The 13,350-nt window shown below is 41.0% G+C and overlaps 1 protein-coding gene across 1 annotated transcript in view; it reads left to right on the forward strand.

The window, feature by feature from the left end:
• The window catches only part of LOC127568024 (WD repeat-containing protein 27-like), a 373,338-nt gene that overhangs the window by 15,698 nt on the left and 344,290 nt on the right, over nucleotides 1-13,350 (forward strand). The window contains exon 5 of the mRNA XM_052011271.1: nucleotides 6,029-6,162. Coding sequence (XP_051867231.1) covers nucleotides 6,029-6,162 — 134 coding nt within the window. The remainder of the gene's footprint in view (nucleotides 1-6,028; nucleotides 6,163-13,350) is intronic.

Consider the following 13,350-nt stretch of genomic DNA (forward strand, 5'->3'; position numbering starts at 1 on the left):
TTTTAAGAGCCACTTGTCATTATATAAATTTCAGAGACATAATTTCTGTTGCCTGTCTTTCATTCTTTCCTACCATAATTAATCTTGGTTATTTGTTTTACCTTTCTTCGTTTGTTCCCAATCTAGAGGGCACATAGAATCATGAAGCACAGGAGGAGTCCATTTGGCCTAATATCTGTACAAACCTTTTGAATTTATTCAGTTATTCCCACTCTTTGGTCTTTCTCTATAATTCTGTTAATTTCCCCTTTTTCATTTTTTATATATATGTATCTATGTATATGTATCTATGTATATGTATATCTATATATATCAAACCCTTTTGGTTAGTGAATTCCAGGTACATGGATAACTAGTACAGTTTCCAGTTCTGAGTTTATGAAAGGTGTTGCAGTGGCACCTCAGAACTGCTAAAATATGTCTTTTGTTTTGTGACTGTGTGCTCCCTGTCAAATGCCATATCTTGCAACTTAGCCTGGCATGTAGGCTACTCAGAAATACAGGATGAAATTCTCTTTCATCTCTCAATTGTAATGACACTACAGACAGTTCATGTAAAGGTGACCATATCTTAAAGCAAATCTAAGGACAGCTAGGTTGGAAAATGACACTTCTGCATTGTAGTGAGAGAATTTTCACTAGCTTGTGGATTACTTAGCATCTTTACATCAAGTCATAGTCATACAGCATGGAAACAGGCCCCATGGCACAACTTGTCCATACTGACTGTGTTGCCCAGTGAGCTTACACTTCAAATGCATAACAAGCATGCATTTAATTACCAAGCAATTGACGGTGAATGATCATCAAAGCGTATTTTGTTGGTTGTAAAGTTCTTTGGAATGTCCAGAGATCTGAAAGGCTCAATATAAATGCAAATCTCTGAATAGAAGCACTGTCAGACACTGTTTATAAATAATACAATGGCACTGTTCAGACTTGCTGGCAGTAAAATTATGAATGAGTGCCATGTGTCACTGGTGCATGTGTGGTGGGTGTTGAGAGCGTATTTTAAGGATGTGTTGTGCGTTCTTTTTAGAATTGTCAGCAAGATCCATTTCAATTGTCTTTCCATTTGCTCATTGTTCCATTACATTATGATTCCAAGACATTATTTGGGTGTCTAGTAATTTAACAAGAAGGGCAGATTCTGACTTCTTGCCAGTAGATCTGGAACTCTCAGGGATGTGCTTGGAGAACCAGACTCACACAGGGACGTTTCTTCCCTGGGGACGCAGTATCTCATTCAGAAATTGTTTTAGGAAAGGACATATTATTACTTGAATCTTGGTTTCTTATTAGTGTGGACCAAGAGATTTTTTATCTCTTAAGAATTAAAAGTACCTTTTAGTTTGCAATTAATTAGTAATCCTCACCTTGGACGATTGGCTTGAGAAATCAAACGTGTTGTATAAGATGCTGTTGTGTGCTTCAAGTTTCTATACCATACTGAAAAATAAGTAGAAGCAGCTTAGTTTTTGTATTTAACTTTGCAAGAGCTGATTTTGGGAATGTTTAACACTGCTAATAAGTGTCAGAAGTTATAAGGTTCTTCATTTTTAGAAAGTTTTAGGGTAGAGAAAAATTGTTGAGTTTTATAACATCTACTTTGACTTTTTGAAAGTGCACGAAAGAAAAACCTTATTTCTCTGAGTGATAATTTACCAAATTTAAAAAAAAATCAATAAAATGATCTACATGAATGAATTATTACAACTTTCCTGTTGTCAGCTGTGTGCATCCTACCAGATGAATTGTAGTTCCATTACCTCATTTTTGACCAATCAAACTGACCAATATGATAGTGAGGTAACTTCTAAAAATGAGCGTGGTGCACAGAATCAGCATCTGTGCACAATAATGTGACTCTTGGGCCTCATAATCTGGCACCAGTGAATTACTCACAACACAGCAAATATCAAAATTGTTTTGCATAATTTCATATTTATTTATCACATTACTTCTGAATTTCTTTGTGTGGAATCCATCTGAATTAAACAGAATTCAGTTAGATCTGAAAGGTCATGCCTGATAAATCAAAGCAGAACTGTAAATGTAATTGCTAAAGTAAAGCTAAAGTATTCCACCTAATTGACAACGCAACCCAAGTGCTTCGCAAGACCTTGAAAATAATTGGCCCAACCTGCTAAGTATATATTTATTCAAAGCAGATGCAACATTCACGTTGAAATCCACAATGATCGATTAGCTGAATGTTGGAATTTACAAACCTCCATTAATAAAACTATTTTCATTTACGTCATCAAAATAAGTAAAAATGGAAGTTTTTTTTAAAGACATATGTAATTCATTAAGAATGTTTATAAGGTTGGCTTTGTGTTGGCAGAACAATCTAATAACTCACTCTGAGACAAGGGTCTCGAGAATATACAAATAGTTAGTACGCAGCATATTTATTAGGCTGTACTTAATTAGTATTTGAAGTTCTAAAAGTCCTGTTACCATTGGAAATTTTAATTTGATGGAATTTAATAAAATTAAAATAAAAGAAAACCTCACCAGATCTGTTCTATCACAGCCCATATATTAGCCTGTCTGTAGTTAACTTAATCTCCTGAGGGAATGAACCAGGCACGGAGAAGTCTCAAACTTCCCAATCACCTTATCCAAGGTTTACTAAATTCTGGAACATCAGTGGACCAGTTGTAGCATTGAATAATGTGGGGTGTCATAATTGTGCACTCAGAGATATTTTTGTGCTTTCTGGAACACAGGAACTGTCATATTTATGGAGACACAAGAGATTTTGCAGATGCTGGAATCTGGAGCAACACACACAAAATGCTGGAGAAAGTCAGCAGGTCAGGCAGCATCTATGGAGTTCTATCAGTTCTGATGAAGGGTCTCGACCCGAAATGTCGACTGTTTATTTCCCTCCATAGATGCTACCTGATCTGCTTAGCTCCCCCAGTATTTAAGATAAGATATCTTTATTAGTCACATGTACATCAAAACACACAGTGAAATGCATTTTTTGCATAGTGTTCTGGGGGCAGTCCACAAGTGTCGCCATGCTTCTGGCGCTAACATAGAATGCCCACAATTTCCTAACCCGTACGTCTTTGGAATGTGGGAGGAAACCAGAGCACCCGGAGGAAACCCATGTGGATGTGGGGAGAAGGTACAAACTCCTTACAGACAGCATCCGGAATTGAACCTGGGTCATCGGCGTTGTAATAGCATTATGCAAACGGCTGCATTACCATGCCTGTGTGTGTTGTCATATTTATGGATTTGACTATGTTGTTTCTGCAGTTAGACTGTTGCATTCTTAACCAGATGTAAATACACCTCTTATTTTTATGGTTGCACAAAATTGTACAAGAAAATAATGTTCGAATATTATAAATATGAATCAAGGTTACCCATGTAATGTTGCATCTATTTAACATTTTGTCAAATGTGTTTAATAGAACATAAAACACTACAGCACAGTACAGGCCCTTTGGCCCACAATGTTGTGCCGACATTTTATCCTGCTTTGAGATCTCGCTAAGCCTTCCCTCCCACATAGCCCCCTATTTTTCTATCATTCATGTGTCTATCTAAGAGTCTCTTAAATGTATCTGCCCCCACAACCTCTGCTGCCAGTGTGTTCCATGCACCCACCACTCTCTGTGTAAAAAAAAAACTACTGACATCCTCCTCATACCTTCCTGCAATCACCTTAAAATTATGTCCACTCGTGTTAGCCATTGTCACCCTGGGGAAAAAGTCTCTGAATGTCTACTCAATCGATGCCTCTTATCATCTTGTACACCTCTATCAAGTCACCTCTCATCATCCTCCTCTCCAAAGAGAAAAGCCGTGGTTCGCTCAACCTATCATCATAAGTCATGCTCCCCATTGCAGGCAACATCCTGGTAAATCTCCTCTGCACCCCTCTCTAAAGCTTCCACGTCCTTTCTATAATGAGGCGACCAGAACTGAACACAATATTCCAAGTGTGGTCTGACCAGAGTTCTATAGAGCTGCAGCGTCACTTTGCGGCTCTTGAACTCAATACCCCGACTAATGAAGGTCAACACTCCATACGCCTTCTTTACAACCCTATTAACCTGCATGGCAACCTTAAGGCATCTATGGATGTGGACCCCAAGATCCCTCTGTTCCTCCACACTGCTAAGCATCCTGCCATTAACCTTGTAGTCCGCCTTCGAAGTCGATCTCCCGAAGTGAATCACTTGACACTTATCTGGGTTGAACGCCATCTGCCACTTCTCAGCCCAGCTCTGCATTCTATCAATATCCTGTTGTAATCTACAGCAACTTTCTACACTATCCACAACACCACCAACCTTAGTATCATCAGCAAACTTACTAACCAACCCTTTCACATCCTCATCCAAGTCATTTATAAAAATCATGAAGTGCAGGGGTCCCAGAACAGATCCCTGGGGAACATCACTGGTCACTGACCTCCAGGCAGAATACGCTCCATCTACCACCACTCTGTCTTCTTTGGGCGAGCCAATTCTGAATCCACACAGCCAATTTTCTCTGGGTCCCATGCCTTCCGACTTTCTGAATAAGTCTTACATAAGGAACCTTATAAAATGGCTTACTAAAATCCATGTACACCACATCCACTGCTCTACCTTCATCAATGTGCTTTGTCACATCCTCAAAGAATTCAATCAGGCTCGTGAGGCATGACCTGCCGCTCACAAAGCCATGCTGACTGTCTCTAATCAGGCTATGCTTCTCCAAATGCCCATAAATCCTGTCTCTAAGAATCTTCTCCAGTAATTTGCCCACCACTGAAGTAAGACTCACTGGTCTGTAATTCCCAGGGTTATCCCTACTTCCTTTCTTGAACAAAGGAACAACATTTGCCACCATCCAATCATCTGGCACTACTTCTGTGGCCAGTGAGGACGCAAAGATCGTCACCAAAGGCGTAGCAATCTCTTCCCTCACTTCCCTTAATAATCTTGGATATATCCCATCCTGCCCAGTGACTTATCTATGTCTTTCAAGAGTTTCAGCACATCCTCTTTCCTCACATCAACATGCCCTAGCATATCAGTCTGTCGTACGCCATCCTCACAAACGTCAGTGGCTCTCTCTCTCGCTCTCTCTTGTGACTACCAAAGCAAAGTATTCATTAATGACCTCCCCTACCTCTTCCGACTCCAGGCACGTTTCCTCTTTTATCCCTGATCGGTCCTACCCTCACTCTAGTCATCCTCTTATTCTTCACATACATGTAGAACGCCTTGGGGTTTTCCAATTCCTACTTGCCAAAGACCTTATGCCCCCTTCTAGCTCTCCTAAGTCCATTCTTTAGCTCCCTCCTGGCTACCTTGTAACTCTTGAGAGCCCTGTCTGTTCCATGCTTTCTAAATCTTAGGTAGGTTCTTTTCTCAAGTTCACGTTAGTGGCATGAGAGTTGTGTAGCAAAATCTGTTTCAGTTGAGGCTTGATCCAGCTCTTTCTCAAAGGATTCAATCAATGTACCATTGTAAACTTTTGTCTGGAATGTGGTTCATTTTTCTGTAATGCTGCAGAGTAAAATGTTTTGTCTGATGTGCAATCTTGATTACATTGTGTTTGTGTGCCAACAGATCAATGTCTTTGTGATGTGTGTCCATGGGTGCTAGATATTGAGTGATCTTGTTATTAGGGCTGTAAGATGTAGCTTGGTATATGGTGCTCAAAAACTTTGTTCTGGTGACTTTGTTTAGTCCTGGAAAAACCTTTTAGGCCCACTACTGGCAGCTCTGTTCCCTTTCCGAAATATATCAGTCTCTTGGACAAATGTTCATCCCATAGAACAGTCAAGAAATTCATCACTCCCACTGCCCATATTTCAAAGCATGATAAAAGGATGCTGGATGAATGTCACAAATATTCTGCCCAATGTGCGTTCCAGTTGACAATCACCCACTCCATCTCTGAGATATCTTAACCAAATCATCTTAGTAGGTCAACCCATACTGATTGTCTTTCTTAATTCTGTATCTCAATAGTATATAAATATCTGCTTGTTTTTTCTGTCTATTAGGGGCCGGAGATACTTTCAAAGCCAGCACGATCAGCTCAGTTCTATTATATGGACAAATTTCTGTTGTTCTCTTCAGGACCGGAGTTTCAGCTGCATAGATACCATTTGGATATGAGCAGGGATGACATTAAAAGGCAAGTTTACTTTGAAATTTATATTACTTATGAGCTTATTAAAATATTGGGTGTTGCTGAATGGAACATACTTCTGCATTCCTGAACAGCATATTGTCGTCTCAGAAAATACATTTTGTATATTGGTTTGATATGAAAAGAACCTTAGAGTCATACAGCACGGAAACAGGCCCTTCGGCCCAACATGTCCATGCCAACCAAGGTGCCTGTCTGAGCTAGTCCCATTTGTCTGCATTTGGCCCATATCCCTCTAAATCTTTTCTATCCATATATCTGTCCAACTGCCTTTTAAGCATTGTAATTGTACTCACCTCTATAACTTCCTCTGGCAGCTGGTTCCATATACCACTACACTTATGTGTGAAAAAGTTGCCCCTCAGGTCCCTTTTAAATCTTGAAGACACAATAAACTGTAGGTGCTGAAATCTGGAACAACAAACAATCTGTTGGAGGAACTCAGTGGGTCATAGAGTAATACAGCATGGAAACATGCCCTTCGGCCCAACTCGTCCATGCCGACTGTTGGCCAGCAAGCTAGTCCCATCTGTCTGCGTTTGGCCCACAGCCCTCTAAACCTTTTCTATCCATGTACTTATCTAGATGGCTTTCAAACGTTGCTAATGTGCCCACCTCAACCACTATTTCTGGCAGCTCATTACAAACATGCACCACCCTTTGCGTGAAGAAGCTGCCCTGATATCCCTTTTAAATCTCTCGCCTCTGATCTTAAACCTCTGCCCTCTTGTTTTTAGCATCCCCTCACCCTGTCTATGCCCCTCATGATTTTATATACCTCTGTCAGGTGACTCCTCAATCTCCTATGTTCCAGGGAATAAAGTCCTAGTCTACGCAACCTCTCCTTGTAACTCAGGCCCCCATGTCCAGGCAACATCCTGGTTGAGCAGCATCTGTGGGAGGAAAGGAATTGACCTTTTGGGTTGAAACCCTGCATTAAATCTTTCCCCTCTTACCTTAAATCTATGTCCTCGAATATTTGATTCCCCTAAATTGGGAGAAAGACTTTGACTGTCCACCTTATCAATACCCCTCATGATTTTAGATACCTTCTAGAAAGTCACCCCTCAGACTCCTATGCTGCAGGGGAAAAAAGTCCCAGTTTCTCCTTATAACTCAAGCCCTCCAGTCCGGGTAACTGCCTTGTGAATCTCTTCTGCACCCTTTCCAGTTGAAACCCTTTCCACCCTTTATCATAAAAAGAAGTTTTTTTTTAACTTATAAATATTCTGTTCCTGGGACAGTAGTTTCTTTTTGCCTTTCACATTGAGATTTTAGTGGACCTGTTGCCCTGCTCCTTTTCCATCTGGGTTCTTCTTGACCTCAGGCCTATCTTCCATGCTTGGTATTTCAGCTTCTCACCATTAACTGCCATTATAGCCATCAGTATCGCAGCCTTGGAGATCTTCTGAAACCCATAAATCTCACAGAGGGGGCAGGGAGAGTAGGGTACATGGATGTAGGAGGTACAATTAAAAGGAGAAGAGAGGTGGCAGCCAGAGAAGTGAAGAGCTGGAGGTATAGGTTGGTGGAATCACATGGAACTCATTGACAGACATAATATTGGATCAAAAAACTGCAATGCTGGAAATCTGAATCAAAAACAAGAGTCCTGGAAGCACTCAGCAGGTCATGCAGTATCAGTGGGGAGAGAAATGGAGCTGACATTTCGGATTAAGGATTCTGCTTCAGATCTAGAAGAGTTTCAAAGCCTATATGTTTTCAGTTGCAGAGAGAGGGAGGGTAGAAAGTACAGAGGGAATGTCTGTGATAGGGTGCAGGCCAAAGTCGTCAATTTATGTTGACAATTTAACAATTGTTGACAAATCAACAATTTAAAAACAACCAGTTAGTGACTGAAGAGAAAGAAATTAAATGAATTCAAACAAAGGTACAGCCACATTTGTGGAGAGTGAATGAAAATGGTAGTTAATTGAAATTATTAAATTCAGTATTAATTTCTGTGGGTTATAACATGCTTAGTCAGAAGATGAGGTGCTATTCCCCTAGCTTGCATTTGAAGCAATGTAACGAGAAGGTTGAGGACAGAAATCAGTCTGAATGAGAATCTTTTTCCCAGTGTAGGTAAGGCTGAAACCAGACAGCATAGATTGAAGGTAAGGGGGGAAAATTTTAAAGGAATGTGAGGGACAACTTTTTATTAAAGTGACAGGTGACTGGAAATTCAGGTTCTACCATGTGGACAGAAATCTGCATTTGGTTCCTGCATTGCAGGGGACCCCACCTCATGAGCACTGAATGCAATTCACTAAGTTGGAAGAAGTTCAAGTGAATTGTTGCTTCACCTGGAAGTCATGTTTGGGTCCCTGGATATTGCAAAAAGGTAAAATGCCAGGCATTGCATCTCCTCTGGTTGCAGGAGAAAGTGCCATGAAAAGGGGAGTGGTTGGTGGAGAAGGTGGTGCGGACCAGGGAGTTGCAGAGACAACGGTATCTTTTGAATACTGAAAGGGAAAGATTTTTCTGGTGGTGGAATCCTGTTGAAGTTGGAGGAAATTGTGGATGATGTCCTGTTGAATGAAAGAGCACTCTAAGAGATAGGAATAGAAGTAAGTCATTTGGCCTCTCAAGTCTGTTCTGCCATTCTCAGACTGATCTACCTCAACACCATTTTCCTGCATGATCCCCATATCCCTTGATTCCCTTAATATCCAGAAATCAATCCATCTCTGAAGAAGGTGCTTGTCACACTTGCCTTCATCAATCAAAGAAACAAAGTGGGATGATACAGGGAGTTGAACTAGCAAATTATGTGGACTAAATCAGTAGTCCAAAATTGGTAAATTATTAATGAAATCTTGACTGTTAATAACTCTGCTCATGTTAGAAGCATTTCTCAAGTCCAGAGATATGAAAACATTTCATAGGATTGCTAAGTATAGGAGGAGGCCACTTCAGCACTTGGACTCCATTTCAGCCCATTGGATTCTCCATCAAGATTTGTGTTACTGGAGAAGTTCACAATGACTTGGATACCGGAGACCTTGAACTTTCACAGATATAATACAAAGTTAATCTTGTTTATATGTTCCAACATAGACATCAAGTCTCCCTTCAGAGAAAAATGCCCATGACACAGCATGGGTGAGAATAATCCAAGAGCAAAATGCTGCAGGTGCTAAAAATCTGGAATAAATCAAAATTCTGGAATTAGCAGGTCAATCAGTGTCTGGGAAGCTTTTCTCTCTGTTGAGAATTAATACTTCCACCATCGGAATAAAACTTGAAGTATAAAATTATTTCCTCAATTAACTTCCTTACCTAATCTCATCTCCAAGTTGAAATTTTATAAAGAAATGTTGAGAGGAACTGAACGCTACATAATAATTTAGTAAAAATATTGTCCAGGCAAATGATCCTGGGCTCGGAAGTAATAGCCCAGGTTTGGTATTCCCACTCACTGCTTGAACGCCTAATTGCCTGGCACTTACCTAAGGTGAATCAGCAGCACAAGAAGAATGAACTTGCTGAATGAAAGCTACCTGGATTTATTAGGCAAAGCTGTGTGCAGAGAAGGGCCTGTCATGAGGTCACGTGGTGGGTCCAGAACAAGTCCCATTTACAAATTCAGCTGAGGAAACCTTTGACAGATGGCAAAGCCGTATGCCCAGCTTTTTCAATGTTCTGTATGTCCCTCACATTCAGAAGCTTCCAAAACCATCAAAAATGAAATAAAACAAAGTTGAAAAACTATTTCAACAGAAATATTAAGAAATTAAAACCTCGACAGCAAATACAAATAATCAAAAAATATATATAACTTGCCATATTTTCACCTTTCTTCCACGAGGCTAAAATCTGCAGTCAAATGAATTGACTCTCAGATTCTCCACAGATCAGATCTGGCAGCGGATCCATAAAGAGGTTCTGCAGCTTAAACTTTGAGAAGTTACGGTAAGTTTGGAGCTTTGGAATTATTGTGAAATTCCAGGTTGTCATAGAATCTGCTGAGAATATTAGCCTGTTACCTGCTGAGTGCATCACACTACCCTTGCTTGTACTGAAGTGGGTAAGTTCTGCACTTCTTTGACCTATCCTAAAGGATCAACGTCCTGAAAGGCAAGTCCTGATTCAAAATGATGGAGCCCTGCAAGGCACCAGAGGCTTGTGTGTGTACCTGCTGTCAAGTAGAAGAGCCCATAAAACAGCTGAGAAAATGACAGCTAATAAAGCCCTGCTTCCAGTATCCCTAACAGTTAGAATTGGAATTGGTTTATTATTATCACTTGTACAGAGGTACAGTGAAAATTTTGTCTTGCATACTGTTCATACAGATCAATTCATTATACAGTGCACTGAGGTAGTACAAGGTAAAGCAATACAGAACGCAGAGTAAAGTGTCACAGCTACAGAAAAAGTGCGGTGCAGGTGGACAATAAGGTGCAAGGTCATAATGAGGTAGACTGTGAGGTCAAGAGTCCATTTTAGCGTACTAGGGAACAGTTCAATAGTCTTATAACAGCGGAATAGAAGCTGTCCTTGAGCCTGGTGGTACATGCTTTCAGGCTTTTGTATCTTCTGCCCGATGGGAGAGGGGAGAAGAGAGAATGTCCGGGGTGGGTGGGGTCTTTGATTATGTTGGCTACTTTAACGAGGCAGTGACAAGTATAGATGAGTCCACTATACTTGGTATCCATGACGTGTTGAGCTGTATACACAACTCTCTGCAGTTTCTTGCGGTTCCGGGCAGAGCAGTTTCCATACCATGCTGTGACGCATCCAGATAGGATGCTTTCTATAGTGCACGTCAAAGGGGACATGCCAAATTTCTTTAGCCTCCTGAGGAAGCAGAACTTTCTTGGCCGTGGCATCTATGTGGTTGGACCAAGACAGACTATTGGTGATGTTCACTCCTCGGAACCTGAAGCTCTCAACCTTCTTGACCTCAGCACCATTGATGTAGACAGCAGCATGTGCACCGTCCCCCCTTCCTGAAGTGAATGACCAGCTCTTTTATTTTGCTGACATTAAGGGAATGGTTGTTGTCATAACACTATGTCACTAAGCTCTCTGTCTCCTTCCTGTACTTCGACTCATCGTTGTTTGAGATACGGCCCACTATAGTGGTATCATCTGCAAACTTGTATATGGAACTAAAGCAGAATCTGGCCATACAGTCATGAGTATATAGGGAGTAGAGTAGGGGGCTGAGGATGCACAACTAGTGTTGTGAATAATCGTGGCAGAGGTGTTGCTGCCTATCCTTACTGATTGTGGTCTGTTGGTCAGGAAGTTTAGGATCCAGTGGCAAAGGGAGGTGTCGAGTCCCTGGTCTCAGAGTTTGGAGATGAGTTTGCTTGGAATTGTAGTATTCAAGGCAGAGCTGTAGTCAATAAACAATAGTCTAACGTAGCATTCAACATCCTTCAAAATTCAACAAAACAACTGAAAGATAAATTAAGAAATAATCACTTAAGAACAATTTTAAATAATTCAAAATATTAAAGCAAGCACAATTAATTGAAAAAGGAATCTGCCTAATTTTTCCCATTCTTGCTTGCAGCCATTCCAATCTATTCTAATGAATAGGTTGGTGTATACTGTGCTTGGTCTGACTTGTTGCAAGTTTGGTGAATAGATTGCCAAGTGTTAAGTGCTGGAAAACTCATCAGGTTCGTGCTTCATGGCTCGACTCCCATGTGGATGTCATCAAGATATCTGAGTTCACAGAGAATAGACCAGGAAGCAAAATAAACAATTAGTAATTAACATTTTAAGTAGTATCTGGAGTGGGCAATAAGATTGGAACACACGCCTATGATTAAGTAGAAGTTGAAGCATCAACTAAAGTTTTCAGAAATAAATTAACTTTTTAAAAATAATATTTATGTAAGGAGATGATAACATCATCCCATAACTTCCTAACCCGTACATCTTTGGAATGTAGGAGGAAACCGGAGCACCTGGAGGAAACCTACACAGACATGATGAGAATGTACAAACTCCTTACAGAGAGCGGGGGGAATTGAACCAGGGTTGCTGGCACTGTAATAGCGTTATGCTAACTGCTACACAACTGTGCAACATCCCAGTATTGAAGCTAGTTACACTCAGTCTATTTTGGGTAGGCCACATCACTCACACGCCTTTCACCTGAGACAATCACACTTTTCTGAGCTCTGTCATTGGAAGACATTACCAGACAAATGGAAGAAAAGATTCAGTGATGTGCTCAAATCTCCTTGAAAGACAACGTCCCCACTGCCTCCTTAGAATCTCTAGCCCACTGCTGCTCAACGTGGAGAAGGGTCTTTGGGATGGTATTGACAACTTTGGGGTCATGCATTGGGAGCACACAGAAAGCCCCACAAAGTGTTGATAAGAGTGGACCAGCTCACGAACTGCCCAGCTGCTCTCCCTATCTTGCACTGCAGTTCCCATATCGGCTTCATTAGCCACCACAGAACCCAAAAAAACCAGCAGACAGGTCATCCCAAGGGACTACCTAATAATCGTTAAGTTTCTGGTATCATAAGTCACAGAGTGCACAGAAACAGGCCCTTCAGCCCATCTAGTCCATGCTGACCTGATCTGCCTCCACCCAGACCGTATCCCTCCAACCCCCCCCCCTCCCATCCATGTACCTATCCCAACTTCTCTTAAATGTTGTAATTGAACCTGCATCTACCACTTCTGCTGGCAGCTTGTTCCACACTCACACCACCCTCTGAGTGAAGAAGTTTCCCTTCAGATTCCCCTTAAATATTTCACCTTTCTCCCTAAACCTATAACCTCTAGTTCTAGTCTTATCCAACCTTAGGGAGAAAAAAACCCGCAGGCATTCACCCAATCCATACCCCTCTTAATTTCATATAACTCAATAAGATCTCCTCTCATTCTGCACTCCAGGGAATAGTCCAAACCTATTCGACCTTTCCCTATAACTCAGGTCCTCAAGTCCTGGCAACATCCTTGTAAGTTTTCTCTGTACTATTTCAAGCTTATTGATATCTTTCCTGTGGGTAGGTGACCAGAACTGAACACAGTACTCTAAATTTGGCCTTACCAACGTCTTGTACAACTTCAACATGACATCCCAACTCCTGTGCTCATTGCCCTGATTTATAAAGGCCAAAGTGCTAAAAGCTCTCTTTATGACCTTATCTATCTGTGATGCCACTTTCAAGGAACTATGGATCTGTATCCCCAGGC

This window comes from Pristis pectinata, chromosome 3 (genome assembly GCF_009764475.1).
Source record: "Pristis pectinata isolate sPriPec2 chromosome 3, sPriPec2.1.pri, whole genome shotgun sequence".
In the NCBI taxonomy this organism is placed as follows: Eukaryota; Metazoa; Chordata; class Chondrichthyes; order Rhinopristiformes; family Pristidae; genus Pristis; species Pristis pectinata.